The 25120-nt window shown below is 40.2% G+C and overlaps 3 protein-coding genes across 5 annotated transcripts in view; 2 read left to right on the top strand and 1 right to left on the bottom strand.

Annotated features, from left to right (window-relative positions):
* Nucleotides 1–2282, top strand: part of RCOR3 (REST corepressor 3) — a 17099-nt gene extending 14817 nt beyond the window's left edge. The window contains exons 11-12 of one of the 2 annotated variants that reach the window (XM_053458667.1): nt 1232–1473; nt 1798–2282. In XM_053458667.1, the coding sequence (XP_053314642.1) occupies nt 1232–1473; nt 1798–2142 (587 nt within the window). In that variant the 3' untranslated portion in view covers nt 2143–2282. The remainder of the gene's footprint in view (nt 1–1231; nt 1474–1797) is intronic. The other variant, XM_053458669.1, reaches the window with a different exon arrangement.
* Nucleotides 2283–11291: 9009 nt separating this feature from the next.
* TRAF5 (TNF receptor associated factor 5) lies at nt 11292–21753 on the top strand. The gene is made up of 11 exons (XM_053459981.1): nt 11292–11327; nt 11613–11830; nt 12908–12965; nt 13674–13775; nt 14263–14427; nt 14826–14903; nt 15219–15293; nt 18427–18519; nt 18698–18838; nt 20030–20198; nt 21095–21753. Exons 2-11 carry the CDS (start codon nt 11622–11624, stop codon nt 21673–21675), a joined length of 1671 nt encoding a protein of 556 aa, XP_053315956.1. The 5' UTR covers nt 11292–11327; nt 11613–11621; the 3' UTR covers nt 21676–21753.
* Nucleotides 21754–23171: 1418 nt separating this feature from the next.
* On the bottom strand, nt 23172–24886 carry MRPL57 (mitochondrial ribosomal protein L57). Of its 2 annotated transcripts, none has more exons than XM_053458805.1 (2): nt 24768–24886; nt 23172–23593 (listed from the first exon to the last, which is right to left on the bottom strand). In XM_053458805.1, the coding sequence occupies exon 2, from the start codon at nt 23578–23580 to the stop codon at nt 23266–23268; it is 315 nt and encodes a 104-aa protein (XP_053314780.1). In that variant the 5' UTR covers nt 23581–23593; nt 24768–24886; the 3' UTR covers nt 23172–23265. The 2 variants fall into 2 exon arrangements, with proteins under 2 accessions (XP_053314780.1, XP_053314781.1); XM_053458806.1 differs by having other exon boundaries at nt 24732–24799.
* Nucleotides 24887–25120: the final 234 nt, after the last annotated feature.

The raw sequence follows: 25120 nt of genomic DNA, 5'->3' as shown, positions 1-25120 counted from the left end.
CACTTCATAAAGTGGTGGTGAGAAGAATGGAGAGGACTTCAGAACAGGAAAGTAATGGACATGCTATTTCAGCCACAGGTCTTTATAGAGTACTCTCTGACTTTTAAACAAAAGATCTCCAAGATAATTATACTTATTGGAGAACAGAGATTAAACATTTTATGCTAAATGGGTTTCGATTGTGTTCCCTTAGATTGAGAACAACATGATAGAAAAAAAGCTTCCAGTAAAGACTGAGATAGTATCTTTATTATTATTATAATGAGATTATTAGGAGATGTGCTGTATAGACGTGGACTGTATATCTTTGTGAGTTGTTCTTTATTGGAACCCTAGCGCATGTGTTGACTTTGACCTGCTAGGGTGTCAGAGGACATGCCAATAATGGGAAAATATCATTCTAAAGTGGGAGTTCCATATATATATATTTATTTTTTTATTTCAATTTTTATTTCAGTATACCCAAGCATGGATTTTATTTTCTTTGGCTTAAGTCTCTCTTAGTTTGGCAACCACAAGCTGTTAAAGAGTTGGTATTTTTTTATATAAGCTTTATTTTGGTTATTTATAAATCCATTAAGTTTGTCATAGATATACCATTTGGTTTTCATAGTGTGGGGCCGGTAGCAGTTTGCATCGTGAATCAGAAATAATATTGTTTATCCATTTTTTTTCTTCATCCAATTATTTCTTTATAAAATGATTTCTGATGCGCAAGATGAAAACATTCAGAATACACATTGGGGGGCTGTTGGTCGGATTTTGGCACCTTGCGGCTGTTGAGCTGTTGGCAGGCTGATGATCATCCCGTGGATAACTTGAGTGGCTCTTTCATTCTTCCCTTGCTGCTGGTGGACTGCTTGTTTAATCATCATCCGATACCGCTGGCTGGTATTGGGGTGAACAGGGATCTAAAGAGAGAGAAGAGCCAGTTGGTCACATTTTCTGAATGCGTTTTCTTGCATGTTCTGTGCAGTTGACGTTTACTCAACGTGTCCCTATCTAGGCGACTCCCCGCAGCAAAGTTATAGCTCGCCTTTCTAAAACTCTTGATTGATGCCGACCTAAAGGTCACTGGTCGCTGTCACCATCACTTAAGATGCGGTGTCTTTAAAAATAACATCTAAGCACTGAAACTGAAGAAGCACAACATAAACCATACCCATCTGTTTACATACACAGCACCCATTGAGTGTACTGTCTTTGGTGAATATTGTACTTTGCCTTCCAGGTGTCCGCAAATATGGTAAAGATTTTCAAGCTATTGCAGATGTAATTGGCAACAAGACTGTTGGTCAAGTGAAGAACTTCTTTGTAAACTACAGGCGTCGGTTTAACTTAGAGGAGGTATTGCAGGAGTGGGAAGCAGAACAAGGAACCCAGGCTTCTAATGGTGACGCTTCTACTTTAGGGGATGACACAAAAAACACTTCTCATGTGCCATCAGGAAAGAGCACTGATGAAGAAGATGAGGTGTGTTTGTGTATCCACAGCCTTGAGTTGAGAAGTTACCTTTTTTTCCAGTTCTCCGTTAATAACATAATTTGGTAGATTTAAAGAGGTAGAGTACAGCAGCATAAACATGTAGTCTGGCAATTGTGTAGGCTCGACTTTAGTATTCCTAATTGAAAGCTATTTATATGCTAAAGCACCATTTCAAGACAGATTTACTTAGTATAAGAACATTTTATACTGTTGTTTGCATTGTGGCCTTAAACATTGCTTGTCATTTGTAAGGACGATGCTTAATGGTAATGTGATAGTCTAAAATACAGCTTGCATTTGTCATTCTTTTAGACTCAGACCAATCAAACAACTCCTCCCACAGGCCAGTCTCCTCCGACCCAGTCCTGTGCCTCGGCTCCAGCGACCTCAGTGACCACCCTGAATCAGCCTCCACCGCTCCTTCGACCAACTCTGCCAGCCGCTCCAGCCCTTCACCGGCAGCCACCGCCTCTTCAGCAGCAGGCCAGATTTATTCAGCCAAGGCCCACGCTCAACCAGCCACCGCCACCTCTAATCCGCCCAGCTAATTCCATGCCTCCTCGTCTAAACCCAAGACCTGTAGTAACCACAACCACTAATCAACAGCCACCGTCTCTTATTGGGATCCAGACCGAACAACAAGCTACAATACATTGAGCAACAGAGCAGACCTAAATTCTCCAAAGGAAACATTGTCTCAAAAACTCTAGAGATGAGACAGATAGCTTTGTCCCATCATTTTCATCAATCAAGTTCTCCATATTTATTTAAAGGTGGTTGTATGTATATATTTTTTTTATTATTACCATACACTAACCTTTTATCCATATCTTATATATTTATGAGTAGAAAATGTGTGTGTGTGTGTGTGTATATTATATATATATATATATAGTATATATAATATATATGTGTGTGTGTGTGTATACATACTGTAGTCCTCAATAGATATGAGGTACACCACACACTAGTCTTTTCTGCAAAGGGGCATTTAGTTCACCCTGTTGGTGAATAAATTGTTATTTCTATATTTCTACAATTTCCCTAAAGTAACTCCATGATGAAACTCAGTTGGGTCCTAGGAAACATACCAATGTAAAGGGCTATGAATCTTCATGGCACTTTAGTCCAAGCAGGGATGTTGGGTTATACACACCCAAATTTTAGATCCCCATCAGTAGCCCTGAAAATCAAGTTCTTGAGCTGCGTAGCTTGAGTAAATGAGAAAATATGGACATTTGTGGAAAAAGACCTAGAATGTGTGCATGTATATTTGTGTATACACACTATATGGACAAAAGTATTGGGACACCTGACCACTGCACGGAGACTTTGATGACATTTCATTCTAAGTACATAGACATTAATATGTAGTTGGTCTCCCTCTTGCAGCTATAACAGCTTCCACTCTTCTTTCCACAAGATTTTGGAGAGTTTCTGTGGAAATTTTTGTCCATTCATCCAGTAGAGCGTTTGTGAGGTGAGGCACTGATGTTGGACGAGACGCCCGGCTCGCAGTCTCCGTTCTAGTTCATCCTAATCGTGTTCGATGGGGTGGAGGTCAGGGCTCTGTGCGGCCGGTCAAGTTCTTCCACACCAAACTCATCCATGTGTTTGTGGAGCTTGCTGTGTGCTCTGGGGCGCAGTCATGCTGGAATAGAAAAGGGTCTTCCCCAAACTGTTCCTACAAAGTTGGAAGCAGCCAGCCCTCACAGTTACCTGACCTCAACCCCATTTAACACCTTTGGAATGAACTGGAACTGAGATTGTGAGCCGGACCTTCTCATCACAAATGCTCTACTAAATGAATGGACAAAAATTACAACAGAAACACCCCAAGATCTTGTGGAAGCTGTTATAGTTTCATATAACTACATATTAATACTATGTATTTAGAATGTTCCCTGAAAGTGTTGTTGTAGGTATCCCAGTACTTTTGTCCATATTCTGTGTGTGTGTATGTATGTAATAATAATAATATATATATATATATGTATATATATAAAATTACATACATACATACACACAGCAACCTAAAATCAAACTGTACACCAAAGTTGTTTTTCGTTTTGTGTTCGTGGTTGTGTCGTATCTGAACATCTCATTAGCCATCATGTTTTAGCGTTTGGAGAAATTGTGTTCAGTTAAACTGCTCTCAAAATAAAATAATACCTCCTCTGTGTTATTGAAACACAAACCTTCGGTTTTAATCACGTCTGATCTAGTGAAAGTTTCTAGCCTAAGTCACAGCAACTGCACCAAACATTCTAGAATCACAGCCATTCACTGTGTTTTTTTTTATTTTTTTTATATGTCTTTTAGAAAAAGTTATGCAATTGTCATATCCTTTGGTCTCTTTGAAATGTGTTTTTTTTTCTGTGATATATTTAAAGGGGTTTGTTCTCTATCTAGAAGAATTTTGAAGTGAAGCCCTTGCCTCCTTTTCGTTGTTGATCAGGAACCGCAAGGTCAATCGTTTTTTGCTTGTAAATTCACTGCGTTTGTAGAAAGGGTATAAATTTGTCATTATGAGGCAAATTCCATTGTATCTTTTGACGTACTCCGGAGTAACGTGATGATTTAATTGCTGTTATTTGTCTAGATGTATAATATTGAAAATTTAGTCTTTCGTCTGCAGAGCCTTCAGTATATGAATGCCCAATGTGAAGTATTACCAATATTCCTATAATCGTGTATATGTATGTGATAAATGTTTCTAGGCCCCTTTCTTTTTTAATAAATTATTTATTGAGTTTAATTACCTCTTAGGTAAGCAGACTTTTTATAATGGTGTCTTAGGGAACTGACCACTCACACTTTCCATTCAAAAAACAAAACACATCATCAAAAATAAAGTTGATATTAATCGAACATGTATAAAAAAAAAAAAAAAAAAGATGTTAAAAATGTTGTCAACATTTTAACATACATGTAGAAGATATATTTGTAATGGGTAGAATCGAACTTCCTCTTATTTACTTATAATTTAAATTTTTTTATTTATTTATTTTTAATGCTTAAGGAAGGAGTGGGCCATCATTTCAATAGAAGAAACGGGGAATTTTAAGTAAAAAAGGGTTTTAGCCCAAATGTACGGTGCGCAAAAGCTTTTAGGCTAATTTAGGCCATCATTTCAATAGAAGAAACGGGGAATTTAAGTAAAAAAGGGTTTTAGCCCAAATGTACGGTGCGCAAAAGCTTTTAAACCATTTAACAAGTCACTTTTGATGACGAAGCCGCTGTAACCTTATCGTTCTGAGAATTGCACATACCGTCGGTAATAACGCGCTAAAATGTGCAATCGAAGGTGAGTTATTTTCTTTAGTTTCTAATTCCGTCCCCTTTGTATGGCTGAGTGCCGTAAGAATTACATTGCGTTCTATCGCAACCTACTAAACCAGCATAAGTTTAAACCCAAATTCCCTTAACAGCTGAATCCAAACCGGATAGCATGTCTTTATATCCACAGCGAGGTTCTGCCATGTAGACTCTTTTCAGGCACAGTTGTCTCTGTAAGTATAGTCTATTTTTTATTTGCTCTGTTTGGATAAACTGGAACTCCAATGATTCTCCCCAAAAGCCGGATGCATAGCTGTCCTGGAGGCAATAGGGCTGGGCTCGCCCTGAATTGGGTGGAAGGGGCAGTTAATGAATAGTCAAGCAATCATCTCTCTCCCTCCTTGGGTTCCAGGGCGATCCCAGTAATGGCAATATGTAGTAAAGAAAGACTAGTCCACCCTCCCTGTTTAAATCCTGTGCGGTTCTGACTCTCGTGTAAAGCATTTTCAAAGTGAATCAAGCAAATGTAATTTTTCATGATTTACCCTTTGAGTATACATTGTGTTATCTGGAATATTAAATGCCATGTATTTAAAAGGTATTGTCTTAAGGACAATGGGCGGTCCCTAAACCCATTGAAAACAATGCATTTTGCGCCGGTACATGTATGGGCTTTGTCATTAAGGGGTTAAATGCCATTTCTTTTCTGCTTTGGAAAAATAGGCAGGACTGCGGGGTGACCCCATAAGAGAGTTGGCCATTTAAATAATTTTCATACATGTGGGACTTGGCACCCCTGCCTGGACCGGCGGCTTGTTAGTTGGGCTCAGCACACCAAGCTGATTGTTAACCCAACCACTAATACTCCCCAGCGTATGTCTACTGCTCAGATATGGAAACATTGCGGTTATCACCAGATAACACTTAACTACAGAAATCATTTAAAATACCTGCTTAATAAAATAAATTGGAAATATTTTAAGATTCAGAAAATGAATTAATACAATAATTTACTGTATGGTCTGTGTTAACAACGAAAATACTAAATATTTTAAAATACATATATTGAATAAAAACATAAATCTGAGAGTGCTAAATCCCAAACAGTTACAGGAAAATGTTAATCTTTTTTAAAATAAACTGCCACAAAGTGTTTTTTTTTAATATTAACACATTGAATTTTTAACAAAACTGTATTTTGTAAAAACAATTCTAGTTTTCAAATGTTTTTATTATATTTGTCGTGCGTGTGAGTTTTGTTGTCATGGCCTGGTCTACTAGATAAAAACGATCATACTGCCTTGTGATTAACAACTGAATGTATCAACGTAATCATCCAGATAGACGCGAATAAAAAGTCTATGCAAGAAACGACAAAGGATTTCATTGGATAAACAGGACTTCATTAGCATCGCCATAAAGAATCGGCTCAGTGTGGTGATTGTGCAGGGGAAGTCATCCAAAGTATCACATGACTGCCAACAATGGCGGCCTCCATGTCTGCAGATAAAGGAAGCTTATTGGAGCAAAATTAAAATAAAACACATTTTTCTTCAATGCTTACCTACATGACTGTATTTAATGTACAAAATAAAATCTGTCGGAACATGTAAGCATATTGTTTATAATTTTTTGAATGTTCCCCCCCACCCCCAGTTCCTGGGTCCGCTTTACAATATCATTGAATACCAGACTCAGCTGGATACGGTATCAGTGGTATACTTTGTGATTATCCTATGTAGCTAATTCATGTTTGGGGCTCTAAGGTAAACCAGATGTTCTGATGTTCTGACTGATAGTATTTTTAGCTATGACTTGGGCAATTGCAGCGGAATTTAATCTTGCACCAATACTAAAAGGTTACAATTAAGCCCCCCATGCCCGCAAAAAAATTAAACTCCCCAAATTGCCTTATAAAAGATATCACATTCTGCATAGGTTTGATAACGTGACTTTTTTCATCTATGGAGTATAAATGTTATTTTATATTTTCTTTTTTGTCTGGAAATACATCAGAAAAGAACAAGGAGCTTTGTATATCTTCTTGGTGTTTTAATAATGTATTTAATCTTGTTATATGTCATAGTATATTGAATTGGTGCTGTAAGTTGACAGTTATCATTGATGGTATACTGAATGTCATCAAGCAACGGGTCAAGTGTAAGATACAGTGTTTCAGTGATTCATTCTGTGAAAGCCAGTTGTCTGGTTATACTGTTTTGGGTTTTTTATGTTCTCTTTATTATGTTTTTACTTGTTATGGTAATTCGCTTGATGCTTTGATCATAGGATTAAAGTTTTGAATAATCACATGTGTAAGATTCTTTATTTCAGTTTTGTGTTCTCTGGCAGTTCTTCAGGACCACGGGCTTTTATTTTTTTCTTATTAAAAGGGTAAGTAATTTATTTTCAGGTTTTTATTTACCCTTCTTCACCTAAATGAGTAGTGTTTAACTCAATATGCCACCTGCCTCGTTATCTACTGTATGCACATGCGGTGAGAATTACATTTCCACAACTACAGTGCTGAGAAGTATTTGCCCCTTCCCAATTTCTTTGATTTATTTTTTGGATTTTTTGGGGGGATTTTTCACACTTAAATGTTTCAGATCACCAAACTAATTTTAACACTAGACAATGGTAACATGAGTAAACACAAAATGCAGTTATTAAATGATCATTTCATGTATGAAAAAAGCTATCCCACCCTACCTGGCCCTGTGTGAAAAAATAATTGCCTTCTTGGTTACTAAATCAACCAATTAACCAAATTTAGTTGATAATTTGAAGAACAAACTTGGAACAGTTTGGAAAGCAGTTTGGAACGCTGCTTTGTTGTTTGTGTGTTTGCCCTCTTGTGTATTGATGCTCAAGCCAGGCCCCCCTTTAGTATTAATGTACTCCCCCCCACACCCTTGTGTATTGCCCCATGTGTATTTGTGCCCCCAGCCAGCTTCCTTTGTGAATTTATGCCCCCACCCCCTTTTGTACTGGTTAATGTAATGCCCCCCATACCCATGTGTATTGTAAACAGCCACCCCCGTTTTGTATCGATTTATGTGATGCCTCAACCGCCCTGTTGTGTGCTTATAACCCTCAGCCGCCCCCTTTTTTGTATTATTTCATTGTTGCCCCAAGGCAGCCCCATTTTGAATATCTTCAAAGGGGTGGGCAAAGAGCCTCGCTAAGGCACTGGTGGGGGCATGGTGCCTGCACACTGGCAGCTTCAAAATCATTAAGCGGTCGGAGGGGGCGGCCATGTGGCCACTTAACAAATCGCAGCGACCATGGCACCTCTGTGTGCCGGCCCACGGACCGGCCAGCCCACCAGGAAACCAGTCAATAGCTTTAAAAATAAAATAGCCAATACACACCCATTCTACCCATCAAAACATAACATTAGTGATTCCTTATCATGGATCTCTTTCATTCCACCCAGTACAGTGTCTCCTTTCTTCTTTTGCATGTACCTTGTTGGATTCATATAACACAAAGTAAAATCTCTGGTGATACGTCACCGAGGGGTACAGTTCTGGAGACCCTGTACAGGATCGAAGTTTATTTCAAAGCTGGAGAAATGTTAGAATAAGAAGTCATAATCTAAAACTAGCTGGTCAGAGGCTTAGATGTAATGTAAGATAGTTTTACTTTACGGATAGAGTGGTAGATAAATGGAAGAGCCTCACAGAAGAAGTAGTAGAGGCTAACAGGGTGAGAGAGTTTAAACATATATAGGATCACCATAAAGCTATGCTGAACATCAGGAGAAACGGGCAAACTAGATGAGCCAAATATGCATCAAAAAGAGGAAGGGGGTTTATTTATTCGTGTAACAAAATAAATGACAGGGATAATGGCTGTTCTTTTATGCGAGACGTTGTACAGGTCCTAGTAATATGTTCTGCCGCCCAGGACCCGTGAGTTACTTCACCGCAGAACAGGCAGAGTACGCAGCACACTCCCTGAGCATGCTGGCCGTTGAATTGCGCATCGGGTTTAGTGCTAGAATGTTGTTCCCTTTTCTTTTGAAATATCGCGTATTTTAGTTTCCAAAGCCCACGTCCCCTTCTTCCTACCACAATGACTTCAGTCAGATCAGCCCCGGCCCTGATTTCCTCTCCTCCCAGATCTGGGTGAAACTGAAATTAAAAACCCCGTATTTGTCAGCTGCAGACAGATCTGTATGTTGAGAACATCCCCGGCACACGGAGCTCATCCCCTGTACACAAAATAACAAGGATCTCTGCGTAGGACCAAAGAGCCTCAAAAGGACCCCCAAACCAGTGACTGTTGGCAGCATCATCCTTATACTAATGGCTAGTGATGACTAGTGGCATCCAGGCTCTGCACCCAGGACGCTTGGCTGCCTCGGATATCAGTAAGTTACCCTAGAAGTTTCTGTAAATACATGTATCCACATGTTTCTATACAATTCACCAGTAACCATGGTGACAGCATATTCGTGCAATTGGTGCTTAGCAGACTCAGGGCAATAAGGTATATATATAAATAAATATATATATATATATACTGTATTTTGTAATGAGCCTGTTCCCCATCAATGTATGGAAGTACTGTGTGTGTGTGTGTGTATGTATGTGTGTATGTGTGTGTGTGATCTTATGGTTAATGTGTATTTATTATTAGATCGCAATTTAATTGTGGCCAATACCTCTTTGCTTGAGCAGAGTACCAGCCGCCTTCTATATAGAGAGACGGGGTAGGCAGCAACCTTCTTTGCAAAGGACATTTGACTAAATGCCTCATGAGCAACAACAACTTCCACAAAACACAGACACTGGTGGACACTTTGCCCAAATATCTTCTCTCATTTCCATTTTTGAGTAAACCTATGGAAGACTTTCTTTTTCCACGAATGGAGCCCATGCGCAGCCTCAGCACGTGTCTGTCTGTCTGTCTACCTGCTTGGCTTCAGATAGACCGCCAGCCGACTTCTGTCTTCTATACATGCATTGGCGTCTTTAGTTAAATTGGAACTTTTATCCGTTACATAAATGTTTTGGACCTCAGAGGTCTCTCCTGTTTTGTCAAATTTCTCTGTATTCTTGTTGCCAACATTTATACTGAGATTTTTAAATCATGCTTGTATTTGTAGACTAAATATTTATATATTTTACAGGCACTCATACAAACCAAATTTATTGACTTTATACATTATTGAGTTAATGTTTTTCCTTTTATATGCAGGATTTTTGTTTTAGTCATAAATGAATAGGAGTTTCCAGCCTCGTGATAATTGTGTAAATATCGCTCTCTGCCGTCTGAATCACTCTGTTTTTCTGACCCGTCTTCTTTATGTTTCCTTCTTGCTGAGAAAAGCGAAAATCGTTTGTATTCGGGGTCATAAACTTCCACTATTTTTTCCGGACGTTCACGATTTCCCCCCAAAATTTCTCAACTACGATTCTTTCCAATGTTGTAAATGTACAGCTTTCATTATTTGGGGGGGGGGGGTAGGGTTGTTTGACATGAGCAAATAATAGTGGTCAAGTTTTGATGATTCATTTGGTTTCCCAGTTTTTGCATATTTCTGGGATTATTAAAATGTCTTGTTTTATGCACACACATGCACTGGAAATGTGTAGAGAGGACATTCCGTGGAGGAATCCTCTAGTGGGGTCAGAACACCACCGACATAACGTGGGTGAAGCACGATGTGACATCACAAAACCACCAGTTTATGTAGTTGCATGACAACGTATTATTGAAATAGTAATTGCTTATATTTCTCTATGTAAATGTATATTCCAAAAAAAACTTTTAAAGTGTGAAAAGTTACTAGTCCGCCATATTTTATGTATAAGGAAAATCAGAACTTCGTTGCTTATCCCTACCAGGTGAAGTAGTAGACATTTGCACTTCTGTAAACATCATAATTGACTTAAGGTCAGCTTCTCGGTCTTTTTTTGGGGTCATAAATATTCTATTTACCCATCATCTGCTATGTTTTTGTCATAAGCCAAAAAAGAGATGTTTAGGTTCTATGATTTTCTGTTGTTAATTATAGAACCCTTGAATCTGAATATAAATAGATAAAACCCTTAGAACACAGGTCTTCATCTGGTACAACAGAACCTACCTAGGGGATTAATCCATGAGTTTGTGAGATGGCCAAGGATGGCCAAGGATTCTCCTCCATCCAGTGGTGGTGCGAGGTATCGGGTAGAATCCTGAAGGCAGGATCATGAATTAGCCAAAAGAAAGATTCTACTTGGCTGTTAGCAAATACTCAGGGACACGGGGTTCACCTGTATTTAAGGTATTATTAAACCAAATTGAGACCAAGGCAATATAGAGCAGAAGACACCAGCAACTCAGAGATATCAAGGCGATCAGCGTCAACAGGCAATAAGGTCCAAAGAAGACTGTGTTTTACTAAATAAGGCTCACATACAATTGTCATTGCAAAGCGTTCTTCATTCATATGTGGTGTATGTGAGATATAATCTCTTCGATCTTTCCATAGCTAGAGTATGAGCTACTGCTTGTGAAACCACACATTTTGGTCAAGCTTCATATGTCAGCAGGAAACTGATTCAGAGGTATGTATTAATACTATGCTGTCCGCCCTCCTATATACCATCATTAGCTTGTTCTACATGAATACGGTTGGAGGTGGACATATATATGTGCAGTTAGTTCTGGAGAACAGCTAGGACAATGAGTTTTTCACCAAGCCAATGATCTTGTTACTCCTACATGTATTTTCCTTAAAATGTGTCTTTAGTCCCTGAATTGATGCTTTTGCTTCATGTTAGAGTAATTAAGTACATGTTCAGATGATTATCAATAAAATGGTAAAGTTGGTTCCCTGTATCTTCTCTTAGAACACCGCCATGGCCCACGAGGATATTTTTTTCACCAAAGTTCCAAAGCAGAACTCTAGCGCGGGGACATCTCTGGATTTCGAGCCCAAACTGGAGTATGTATTTGTTGAAAAGTTACAAGACCGATACAAGTGTGCCAGTTGCTGTCTTGTTCTTCATAACCCCCACCAAACCGGATGTGGTCACAGATTTTGTGAAAAATGCGTAATGAGTTTGAGGTAAGTTTATCCAGATGGAATATCTCTCCCGTTCCCCGTCTTGTGTGTGACTATGATCAGTGACGTATTCAGGACTAGGGGGGTTAGTCCAGAGGAATGGTATTCCACAGCCCCAAAACCACAGGACAGATCGCCCTCATGGATGATCAGACCCATTGGTGTCCTGGTGCTCAATGGGCCCATTTATATCATGGAAGCTGTGCCAAGTCAACGCAGCCTCCATAACTTTCTTTAAACGGCACTTTGCCAATACGGCTGTGGAGGGGGCAGCCGAGGATCCTTGGTCAGTCCTAGGGTAGGGCCCGAGGCAGATACATCGCTAACTTACCCTAAGAAAAAAATCCTGAAAATCTCAGACAAGACAAAGGACTGATTACAGTCTGAAAAAAATGGAAGACCAAATGGCCGAATGTTTCTTATCTGCCATCAAACTCTGTGTTTCTTTGAATTGGCAGATGAGATGTATCCACTAAATTATGATTATTTATTGAGTTATATAGCTCCAACATATTTCGCAGGGCAGGTATTTCAATACCATTGGGGGGTGGTTGGGCGAAGTTTTAACAATCATCATAGTCTCCAGCACCTACAGCTTCCGGACTCAGCCTTCAAAGTGTTCCTACACCTTACAGCCGCATCTGTGAGAACACCGTGCCCTCTGTACCATGTCACTGTATGCATTGTAACCCAACAAAGCGTGGTCAGGTACGCGCCCACGTTTCCTCGTAATTAGGAAATGTCTGTAAACACATTTAAAAATAGAACTAGCGTGAAACCAGCCGCCAACAAACTCAGCTTTAAACCGACTTCATTAACTTCATTGTGGAGGATAGAAAATGCTTCTTACGTAAATAATGAGGGTTTGGGCAACAAAGGGTCAAAAGAGGGTTTTTTTACATCCTATATGCTACAGTTCGGAGTCAATAGGGCATTTTGTTCATTGTGTAAATCTTTAAAAAAAAGTGATGTATACCTGTGTTTTATATATATATATATATATATATATATATATATACCGGTATATATACAGAAAAGCAAATTTGAATGAATGTATACTTTTATGTATCTTTTATGCAGCGAGCGGCATGAAACTTCTATTTGCCCAATTGATAAGGAAACCATTAATCCACAGGAGGTAAGAGAAACGATTTGTTTCACAGCATGCTTTGAAACCTTTAGTATTCTAAAAGTTAATGTTTGCCAAATTCAATCTAGCAGGTTCTAAATGAAGCTCTACATAAAAGTACGTTGTAGGTGCATGATAGTTATATATATATAGATATGTAGATAGATATATCAAAACCAGCGTTTAAATCCATTAAAGTTTAGCTGCGAGCTTAATATTTTCAGCTCATATTTACTAACATAACATATAACATATATATAACATAAAACATATAACACATATATATGACATATAACATATATAACATATAACATATATATGTGTTATATGTTATATGTTATATATGTTATATGTTATATATATGTTATATGTTATATATGTTATATGTCATATATATGTGTTATATGTTATATATGTTATATGTTATATATATATGACATATAACATATATATAACATATATATATATATATAACATATAACATATATATAACATATAACATATATATAACATATAACATATTTAATAATGTGCCTCGGAGGGCTGACCCTTGGAGTTTATAATGTCCGCGGGGAAACTATACCTTTCTGGCAGGGCTGTCCCACTGCTTAGCATGGAACCCAATAGTTCTAGGTATGACTTTTGCCGTCACGCTGATGGAATGGCTCCGTTGGCTCCGTTGGCTCCGTTGACTTTTATTTGCAAATCATTTTCCAGATTTTTAAAGATAATTGCTGCAAAAGGGAAGTCCTGAATTTACAAGTTTATTGCAAGAACACCCCTGATTGTGATGCAAAATCAACACTGGGAAGATTCCAGGTACCAAAAACAATGTGTTTGGATTATAGTTTTAATATTCTTTTTAGATTGTAAGCTCCTGCGAGCAGGGTACGCTCTACCTAATGTATCGGTTCACATTTTGCCAGACCCCTTGAATATTTTTAGAATAGATGTATTGTAACAAGCTCTGCGTAAATTGTTGTCCCTATATAAATACTAACAATAAGTATAATACAAATAATATACTAATAAGTACAATAAATCAATAACTTTAAAAAATAAGTAATAAATTGTAACAGCGCTACTGAATCTGCTGGCGCTATAAAAATAACTGTAATGTGATAAATGATATAGTTTTGCTGAACTAATGATGAAATCAAAGAGATGCTACCAATGCAGAGGTCCAAAAGTTGAGATTTCCAATTAAGGCACGTTAGAATATGTAGCGCCAGCTTTCCAACTTCTAGAAAGACCCGAACCAATGAATTTAGCTAGTCTGCTCACTGAATTCATTCTGCTCTTCCAGGATCACCTTGACCAGTGCTTATATCAACCCATCCAGTGCTCCAACAAAGGATGCCATGATCAAATCCCCCGAAAACACTTGAAGACCCACCTGGAGACGCAGTGTAAATTAAGAAAGGAACTGTGTGGGTACTGCAAGCAGAGCACCGCCGTTGTGAACCTGCCGGTAATTTTATGTTTATATGTTTGCGCACACGTTGGAGGTTATATACTCGCTGCTTACTGGACTATTCTGTCGCTTGCCATGGTGATCAGCATACCTGGGAACTTTGTGGCTCTGGCTACCCAGCCCCCCCCTCCTTGACGGATGTGGTTGGGTGGTCCCGATGACATCAGTTGGCAGTTCCATTGACATTGCATGCGAGGATTGCCCCGCACATAATGCGACGGTGCAGTGGAATTTGGCGGGGAGTGGGCCGCTCCGCAACACCGCTCCCGTGACCCGGAGTTTACCCGGAGTGCACCAGGACCACTCTTTATCCCTAAAGCCCAAAGGCACCTCTTTCCTGAGTAACACATCGTAGCTCGTTATAAAAGTCAATTAATATTTGTTTAATTTTACAGATTCATGTCAAACAATTTTGTCCTCTGTATCCGGTTCCGTGTCCTAATAACTGCAGTCAAACGAGCCCAAGAGAAGAGGTAAGACTGGCTTTGAGTTATGTTTTGGTGCTAAAAATACATTAATAATATGAATATATATCATGTTGAACCTCTAATGCTATGGGCAACATTTAGTGCACAGTTTTACCTCTTGTCTCTGTTTAATTATGTTTAGTGGGTGAGGAAATTACCTATTAAGCTTCCAAAAAGCTGGTTTAAGGGTTAATATGTTTAACATTGTGTAACGCAGATACTCAGCCGAGGCCTTCATAAGATGAATGAGTGATGCCCTGTTTTTTAATATATTGACTTTATTCACGATAGAGGTGCTAATATGTTTTTTGTTGTTTACAGCTGGATGGCCACCTCTCTGTATGCCCGGAAGTTGAATTAGAATGCCCTTTTGCAAATTATGGCTGTAATGCGAAGGTACTGAATGTTACATTTCTTTAGCAGTGTTCTGAAACCTGTGGTCCTAGTATCTGTTAGGGGACTGCTTACAGGAATAGGGGGTACTTTAAAACCTGTTTCATTTGATATTTGGCAAGGGAACAACTTTTGGACGAAAAAGGGGGCTTTTTACACTCAGAAACAAAACATCTTATGCTTTTTCACAACTTCATTCACTCTCTTATGCTCTTTCACACTCTCATTTACTTTCCCTCTCATTTACTCTCCCTTCTCCGTAGACCGCTTCATTCACTCTCTTATGCTCCTTTACACTCTTATTTACTCTCTCATTCATGTTCTCTCGGAATGTCTCCATCTACAGCCTCATTCACTCTGTCATTCATGCTCTCACACTCTCTTGGAATGTCTCCCTACCTTCTCCAACAACCTCTTCTGTGTCACTATCTCAGTGCCGTGCAGCTCCACTTCATATCATTTCTTGACTTGAATCAGCTTGTTCTTCTGTCTTCTTCCGCTGCTCCAAAAAGTCTTCATTCTTTGTCCGCTTCTCCGTGAACAACGGGACAGGGGCATGCCCTGCCTCTGAACCTCCCCAAAATGGCGGAGCTTCCTGGCACATCTCCCTTGATTGGAAGAAAAAGCGAGAGGGTATGCTGGAGACTTTTTGGAGCAGGAGAAGACAGAAGAGAGAAGACAGAATTTAGAAGAACAAGAAGATGCAAGACAAGAAACGGAGGTGCGCAGCATGGAGACAGGGACACAGAAGCTGTCAGCAGAAAAGGTAGGGAGACATTCCGAGAGAGGGTGAGCGAGCGTCATGAGACAGGTAAGTGTGTGAGAGCGAAGACACCAATGAAAGTTTGTAGCTCTTTGCTTCGTTTTCATATTTTTTGTTGTGGGTCTCTCCTGGTTTTCCGTGATTCGTCCAAATTGCCTGGTTTTGTGTCACATGATAATTCAGAAATTATAGAAATGTCAATTTCAGTGGAGTAGATGGAATAGCGCTTTTAAATCAATGATAACTGCATAAAACTCATTTCAGTTAGACCCAGACTGGCCATCTGGCACACCGGGCAGATGCATGGTGGGCCGGTAGCCAGTCGGCCTTATATTTGCTAATACTGCCTCTCCAGTGGCAGATCAGGTCCTCCTGCTGGATACATGTGACTGCACGCCGCATGCAGGGCCGGCCCTATAATGGGGCAGACTGGGGCAATTTTTTTTTTTTGTTTTGTTTTTTTTTGAAGTGGAGGAGAGAGAGAGGGGAGCCGAGTGGTTTTCGCTTACCCGCTCGGCGCCCCTCTCTCTCTCTCCTCTGCGGCGAGTCTCCCTGTTCGGTCTCGGTGCCGGCTTGTAATGCAGAGCGCCGGAAGTGACGTCAATTTCCGGCGCTCAACATTACAAGCCGGCACCGTGGCAGAGCAGGGAGACTCGCCGCAGGACTGTTTAAAGGTAAGTACCGGGGGGGATCGTAGATTATGGCGTCGGCGAAGTTTAAAATGCCGCGCCCCCCCCCCGGCGTCGGCGGGGGGGGCGGCGTTTTAAACTTCGCCCCAGGCGGCGTTAAGTATTCGGCCGGCCCTGGCGGCATGGGTATAAAAACATAAACCGAGCTATGTGTGTCCAGCTGGCAGCCACATGCATGTCCTTTGGTGGCTACTGGCCTTAAAGTGCCAGGGCCGCTTAGTCACCTGCAGTACGCCCTTGATTTCGATGATTCTTCATCTGGCGAATGAAGTTTACAGGCTCCGTGTGGTTTACTTAGCAAAAGAAACAAATTATTATTTGCAGTTTCATTTTGACGGGGACTGTTTCGGTAAAAAGGAAACTGTGCAAACATTTACATTTTCACAGTCCTTCCTCCCCAGAAATGTGTTTCACCAAGTGCAAAAGTCAGTTTCATGTCAGAGGGTTAAAGTATAAAGGTGAGAAAATAAATATGGGGTGATAAGGAGTTTTTCACGAGGACATCAACACATTTTTTGAAGATAAACTAATATATGGTTAATAATAATAATAAATAATAAATTATTTTATCATATGGAGCAGTTTCAAGCAGGGAGCTGGCCCACAATATTACTCAGGTGTCACGTTATGATGTCATGACTAGCAAGCAGGAGAAAAGAAATCTGCCCCAAATGTAGGCACAGATCTCCCTGGTAGATCCCCTGGTAGATCCCCTGGCAGGCGGGTTCCTGTGGTTTGGGGGCACATCCTTTATAGCGCAAAACAAAAAATAAGACGTGATAAAAAAAATTCCTATTATTATGGTGGGTTTTAAAAAAAAAAAAAAAAAAAAACATTCACAGAATGAGTAACTCCGTGGGGAGGGATAACCAGAAGGTGTAAAAACAAAAACAGATACATTAGTAAAAGTAAAAAACAAAAAACAAAAAGGGATCTCCCCTTTTCGTAAACTTTAAAATGTTAGAAATCCCTTAATCTGTTCTGTAGAAAGGGGTTTTTACTAAATGCCCCAGGGGTTTCAGCAGTAATGTCAAAAATTAGTAATTACAATTAGTAATTGCGAAGGTGATGTCATCATCAGGGAGGGGCTCTGGAATGTTTCAGTAAAAGCACAAAACCATGGAAGAAAGGTATAGTAATACATATGTATGTATATATATATATATATATATATATAATATATAATATATATATATATATTCGCCCGGAGTCTCTGGGAGAAGCTGTGGTTTCTCTGGACCTCTGGGTCACTGCACTCCCGCCCCTTAAATAGCTGTGTGTCCCGCGACATTATTGGCACCGCCCACAGACATCAGCAGGACCGCCCACAGACGTCAGACTCCTGCCCGCATCATGCAAGTGAGGGCTCCGGGTAGTTCCAGGTATGCATATGGCTCCTGAATCTAAGACAAGACCAAGGACTGATCAAGGTTTGAGTATTTACATCAGAAAAAAAGTGGGCAGACTAGACGCAGCCGAATGGATCTTATCTGCCCTCAAATTCTATGTTTCTATGGAGACTGCTCCACATTTAGAGCTATCTCGTTTAAAAATATGGCCCAGCATGTCCTGGAATATACCAATGTACCTTGAGGTGTAAGAAGGCAGCCCTAAATTGAGTATACATCAGCCTCATGGCTTGAATATGATAAAAATTATAAAAGTTGTGACTCATTTATTTTAGGTAAAACGTGGAGAAATGAAGAGTCACGAAGACGCATTTCTCCATCAACACGTACTCTGTGTCTTAAACAGGAACACGCAGCTCGAGAAACAGGTGAGTTCCACCAGCATCTCCACGGAAATCATGTTGATCTTAGATGCTGTGTTCTTAATACATTAACCATCGGCGGGAAGCTGAAATATGTACCTGTCTGTCTGGAGGTAAAGGATAATTTTTCTGCTGAAAATTCACCAGACTTATCCTCGTGTTGATAAATTATTTTATTCCCTAGGTACTTGATCTAAAGCACAATTTGGAACTAAAAGAAAACAAAATCCAGAAATTATCAGAAACCATAAAATGGTGTGAAATGGAATGTAAGCAGTTTGCACAGCTGAATGGTGTAAATGGGAGCCATTTGTCCAGCACACAGGTAAGGGCAGCACTCCATTTAACATTTACGCCCAGTCGGTCGGCGGCTGGTGGACTCCCCCGAGTACCCGTATTGCTGTCTTAAGACTGCATCTGCCGGCTGTGGCCACGGTAGAAGAGCGCAGAGTATCCAGCCGACATACTATATTGCTGGTTGGTTTAGAGCGATGTGAAAAGCTGGATGGTGAAATCTCCAGGTGGTCCATCGAACCTCATTCCCAAGGTGGTCCCTAATAAGTCCACCCCAGAGTACTCACCCCAAGTCCACCCCAAAGTACTCATACTCATTTTAACTAGCGTATGGAGGAGTTGCTCTCCATAAAATAAGACTGTCTTATAAAGCTGTACAGGATACAATTAACCCTGCAGCAATCATACTACAAACATCAGTACGTTCACATGTACCTTCATACATACATGTCTTCCTACCCCTTAGCGTGGAGACGGGACCAGCCAGAGTATAGAGATGATGAAGGTAAAGATTCCTTTTGAGCATTAAATACTCCCGTGAAACTGGGTTTTGTTTCATTTGATCCGAATATATATCTCGATAGACTTGGGTTATCTGCAGACCTGAAGGATGCCGCTGTGTGAAGCGACGTGATATTTAGGCGATATCCCCCATTCAAACATCACAGTGAGCCGATTAGCCCCTTTCCCTACGGACTTCATAATTCCGAAGCTTCCGATCCGTCACTTTTCTCAGTTCTATACACTAAATGATTTTGTTTACAGATTAAAATACGCAATACGTGTTTTTTACTTGTATGCAATGAGGAAAGATAACTTCCCTTTCTGAGGATCTGCATGGTTATTCCTCCCCTGTTAAGTTGCTGATTGTTGTTGATTGGTTCAGGAAGCCTTTATGAGAATAGAGTAAAGAAAAGTCCATGATATAAGGACTTCGGATGTTTTTCTCATGATTTTAATCTTAGCGCTAAAAAAAACACCCAAATACGCAGCTGGGTAAACATTGAATTATATGAAAACAGTAACAGTTTTGAAAAACAGTAATTTTTATGTATAAAAAATACTTCCGGTGCAGACTTTGGTAAAACCAAAGTCAATCGATTGCTATGACAGTAACACAACTTTTTAACCCCTGCACCGCAGTCACTTTTTATACACAACCTCCCCATTGTTGGACGCACAGAATACAATGTAAGATTATGTATGTTCTTTGCATTAATAGACCGTTGCTGGTTATATTGAGAAAGCCGCGTGGATGGAGAACCAGGTTCTTCGTTTGGTAGAACTCGTTAGCCAGGAGCAGGGCTGGCTGGACCTGAGACCACTGATGGAGAAGATTGACTGTGCCAACCAGAAGATAGTCACCATTGAACGCTACAAGGACCGCTTAGGTGTGTTCCCCTTTTATATAATGATTATACATATAAAGTCTGTTTCTTAGACGCTATTTTACTGTAAATGAGAGTAAAGGGAAACGTGGTTTTAGAGAAAGAGTGCCCGTGGTTAATGTTTCGTCAGAACGAGACTGCAGGTTGGAGCGCGAGCAGGAAAGACAGATGAGATCAGAACTGTAGACTGTAAGGTTTTACGGCTCTCACAGGATGTTAGAGAACCACAGAATCGATCAAAACTTTTGGGAAAGCATTGCCGTCTTACAATTTGCAGCCTCGGTCGATTGGTTTCAGGGCCGCCATTAGTGTTTGTTAAATAGAAATTCTGAGCTTTCATTATTTAAGGTGTATGATTTTTTTAAATTATTTTTGGGATTAGTTGTTTTTTTTATATTTTGTACAGGATGAATGCTTTATTATTATTTACAGACCTATTTAAAATGAACATCTGGCACCTGGCTTAAAACCATACAAAAACCGCACTAAAACCATTAGAATAGAGAGTGTTTGGAGCTGCGTAGCTCCTCTGTAAATATCTTTGGTTTAAAACATGCGACGCGACAGGAAGATAATCAAGAGGGGGGGAATGTGGTTATACGGTGTGCATGGGCGGGAGGGCATGGGCGAAGAGTAAAAACACCAATGCGGTGAGACTGTGTTTGTTTCACCCATCTAGTTCACCCATCTAGTCCAACCTGCGGCCCTCCAGCTGCTGCAGGACTACATCTCCCATAATTCTCTTTCAGCTAAGGGGCTGACAGAGGAGCATGGGATATGTAGTCCTGCAGCAGCTGGAGGGCCGCAGGTTGGACATCTAGGCGTTCTAAGAGGAGTTGTGAATGAATTTGAGTCATTATCTGTTTGTGGTTTATCTTCCCTCCTTTCATGTTCTTCAGAACACCTTGAGAATCAGTCCAGCAAACACGACTTGCAGATCAACATCCAAAAGTCTCAACTTAGCAGCAACGAGGATCGCTTCCAGCTTTTGGAAGGTACTTGTTATAACGGCAAACTCATCTGGAAAATCACGGACTACAAAAGGAAGAAGAGAGAAGCTTCCGAGGGCCGAGTGGTTTCTATTCACAGCCAACATTTTTACACCAGCCGCTGCGGCTACCGCCTGTGCGCTAGGGCTTATCTAAATGGGGACGGGTCGGGGAAAGGTGGCTATTTATCCTTGTACTTTGTCGTGATGAAGGGAGAGTTTGATTCCCTCTTGCCCTGGCCCTTCAAGCAGAAGGTGACGCTCATGTTGCTTGATCAGAGCGGAAAGAGGAATCATATCATAGACGTCTTCAAAGCAGATCCAAACAGCAGCAGCTTCAAAAGGCCCGAAGGGGACATGAACATCGCTTCAGGGTGTCCACGATTCGTGCCTCACATCCAACTGGAGAACCCCAAAAACGCATGCTACATTAAAGAGGATACAATTTTTATTAAAGTATCTGTGGATTTAACTGATCTGGAGGAACTTTGAAAGACAAACACTCAATTTCTACAGAAAATAGTACTTTTCCAAAAAAAAAAAAAAAACACTTTAAAGCCAAGTGAGCTACTTAATTCTGCTGGTAACACAACAACATAAAAAAAGAGACAAACATTGCACTGTAGGAACCCCCCTAACTGAATGCTTCACACACAGTACAACCTTGGAAAGGATGGGACTTCTCAAGAAAAGCAAGTAAAAAAAATAAAAAAAAATCTTTATACTGCCCCCTGCTGGCCATGATTGTGCAGATTATATACCGATATATTACCAACTATAGTTTAGTTACACATACACTACCGTACAAAAGTTTGGAGTCACTTCGCTGTTTTCATGGAAAACAAGGAAATTTCTAGCCGTAACATAATTGAAAAAGGGTTTTCTAATAATCAATTAGTCTTTTAAATTTAAGATCAGCGAACACAACGTGCCATTGGAACACAGGAGTGCTGGGAGTGATAAAGGACCTCTGTACGCCTATTATTATTATCTTTTATTTATATAGCGCCAACAATTTACGCAGCGCTTGATACAATAAATATATTCAAGGGGTATAAGATGAGAATTGACAGGCTAAGACAAACCGACATTAGGTGGAAAGGGTCCTGCGCTGGATTTTTGCTCCATTTCAAGTTATTTTAATGGACAAAATCTGCTTTTCTTTCAAAAACAAGGACAAGAACTAAGTGACTTTCGAACGGTAGTACACGTGGTATGAAGAAGTATATAGATTTCTGTTAAGTGGGTTTGAAACTAGTATTGTAATCACTTTATTAATTTTTGGGAAAGAAAATAAAATGCCCCATGTACTGCGTCATACCCAGAGCAATAAGTTTATTCTCTAAAGTTGGATTCAGTGACAAAATGGGAACAATGCAGTTATTAGACAGTATGTGCTGATAGGGAATAATAATGAATGATAATTATAATAAAGCATGAAGGACTGAAAATCTCTTCCTCTTTCCCACATATGTAGTGATTTGCTCTCTGTCATCACTACAGTGTGCAGAATTCCTACAAGTCCAGCGAGGAGGATGAGTATATTGTGTTTCGACAGGGCAAAGGGGGTACAGTAATTCAAAATTGCTGATAATGGGGTAAGATACTACAAAAAAAGATGGTGTGGGTTCTGCTGTAACTTACTATTGCAAAGGTTTCATAAAGGAAATATTTGAAATTATAGTAAAAAAAGAAACAAAACACAATTACAGCCAAAAATAGGGGGTCTAGTGAAAAACGTTCATAATGACACAATCACTATAAAAGGGTCAATACAGTGTTTTTGTAGTATAGTGTCTTGCCTACGTGTGCCACCATTGAGACCGCAAGCAAGTGAATCCATATTCCATTTGATGTAACCTTTGTTTTTTGGTTTCTCCTTGTTCTGTCTGGTCCTTTGACTTCCTCGTTAAGGATGGCTTTTGTTTTAGTTAGGGATAAATATTTGTATGCAACAAGGAAGGAAAAAAATCAGGCAATCAAAAATATTCATACGTCATGTAATTTACTTGCAATGTAATACAATGTACAAAATAACATCTGGTGAAACATTTTAATTGGGTTTGACTTTTAAGTAATAAATTACGGAAGAGTCCATTTTTTGGTCACATTTAAATGATTTAAATGATCTTCCAAATATTTGTGTTCGGGGAAGTTAGCCACCTGCATGTTCTTAAGAGCCTCAAATCTCTCCATCCTCCTTTGAGTGGCATGGCCTCGTTCTTGCTCTTTGGTCATATACGGCCGGCTAATCCAGTACTCATTCTCTGCTTCGATTTCGAGTCTTCGGATAACCCCCCTCTTCATCTGCCAGGTAACCTGCCTGGGACGCCTGTATTTGCCGATCCACTGACGGCCGGGGATTCCTTTTCGAAGAAGTATATTAGTCAGGAACATCCTCCTCTACTTTCTAAAAGGCAAAAACAGGCCAGCTCGGCGTTAGAACCGTATCCTACATGATGAATAAACGTGACCAGAGATATCCAGCACATACCAGACCATATGTATAGATCAAAAGAAGGCATGACAGCAGAAAGTTTATCATCCAGCACCATTAACAGAGCACACGCTAAATACATATAAACCTCGTATGAACCACACAGTGCGGCTATTTAATTATCCGCACAATGGAGGAACTGGATCAAAAATTCATCCTGAAAATATAGAATATTCAGAGAGATAAAAATGTTGCGGAATCGCCACGGCTCTGGGGAAGGTGCTGGTAATGGATGGTCGTCTGACACCAGCTTCAATCTTACAGACATCTTTCTCTCTATACTTTGGGCACCACCTTTGGAACTAGAAGCTTCCGCACTAGCACAGCAGGGTCCTGGGAAAAGCTGGCCCTGTATAGAGCTGGCTGCTGGAAACACGACTTATCTCTGTATAATCCTAGGCGCCAGGCTACAATAACCAGCCAGCTCATCACTGGCTAAATATTCAGCATCGGCGAAATACATTTTATTCAATGGCGGACACTTGCAATAATATTTGCACAGATTCCAGTGACGTGAAAATATTACCTTGGTAATTCATATTCTAGATCCAGATTTTTTTCAGTTTTTAAGAACCTCCATAATTAAGACCAGGCTATCTGGTTACCTCAATTTAATTTTTCTTTCAGTATCTGATGTTCTCTCCATAACTCAGCACTTCAGAGTCCATAACGTTCAAAAGAGCTGAGAAAACCCCAGTTTTCGGGGTGTCGGACCGGGTGCCGTACAGCCAGTCGATGCTATTCTCTATGCACGGCTGTCTAACACTAAATTAACCCCGCACACACCAGCCAGCTCCCCTATGTTATCTTTACATGTGTCAATATCTGCTTTAAGCAAAAGAGTCCGCAGAAATGTCCACATCAAGAAGGAATTAGGGTTTCTTAGTAACACTAATGCCCCGTATTAATGCATTGCAGCATTTTATTAGTGAGTGAGCGAGTTAAAATGTTTCACCAGTAAACTCCCAGTTTAGTGAATACACATGAGTATACTAAATAAATGCTAGGCCTTAGAACATCCCGTGGGGTACGGACCCGCTCCCAAATATACCGGTGTAACCCGTCTCACTTGCCGAGCATCGCTCACCTCTCCGCAGCAGATCTATCTCCTCTCGTGTCAACCTTCCGCGCAGGAAATCCACGCAAAGGGCATCTGTGTGCACGGATTGGCCAGCTTCTAGGCACGTGACCGAATCAAGCGGCCGCAAGATGCCCTAAGCCTGTCTCAAAGTCAGAGTGACGGCACGGCCATGTTTGAATAGGTCAAAATAGAGGAGCGCGGGAGGGGTTTATTTGCGTAACAAAAATATTCAACGTAACTTGGGATGATATTTGTCTTTCGTAATACGGTTGGGAAGCCCACGTTAGGAAGCAAGTCACAGGACTAGTTATCGGCTCTGGGAAGAAGATGAAGCCAGGACTAAAAATGGAAGCGCTCGT

The sequence above is a fragment of the Spea bombifrons genome, chromosome 3 (assembly GCF_027358695.1).
Source record: "Spea bombifrons isolate aSpeBom1 chromosome 3, aSpeBom1.2.pri, whole genome shotgun sequence".
Classification (NCBI taxonomy): Eukaryota; Metazoa; Chordata; class Amphibia; order Anura; family Pelobatidae; genus Spea; species Spea bombifrons.
Note: the sequence above shows the minus strand (reverse complement) of the source record. Positions and strands in the feature narration are given on the sequence as shown.

Excerpts from the sequence above, each read along its gene's own strand:
- MRPL57 (XM_053458805.1), bottom strand. The coding sequence starts at position 23,580 with ATGTTCCTGACTAATATACTTCTTCGAAAAGGAATCCCCGGCCGTCAG.
- TRAF5 (XM_053459981.1), top strand. The coding sequence starts at position 11,622 with ATGGCCCACGAGGATATTTTTTTCACCAAAGTTCCAAAGCAGAACTCT. Across the intron at positions 14,428-14,825 it reads CCGCCGTTGTGAACCTGCCG|ATTCATGTCAAACAATTTTG; the intron begins GTAATTTTATGT and ends TTAATTTTACAG. Across the intron at positions 20,199-21,094 it reads ACGCTACAAGGACCGCTTAG|AACACCTTGAGAATCAGTCC; the intron begins GTGTGTTCCCCT and ends CATGTTCTTCAG.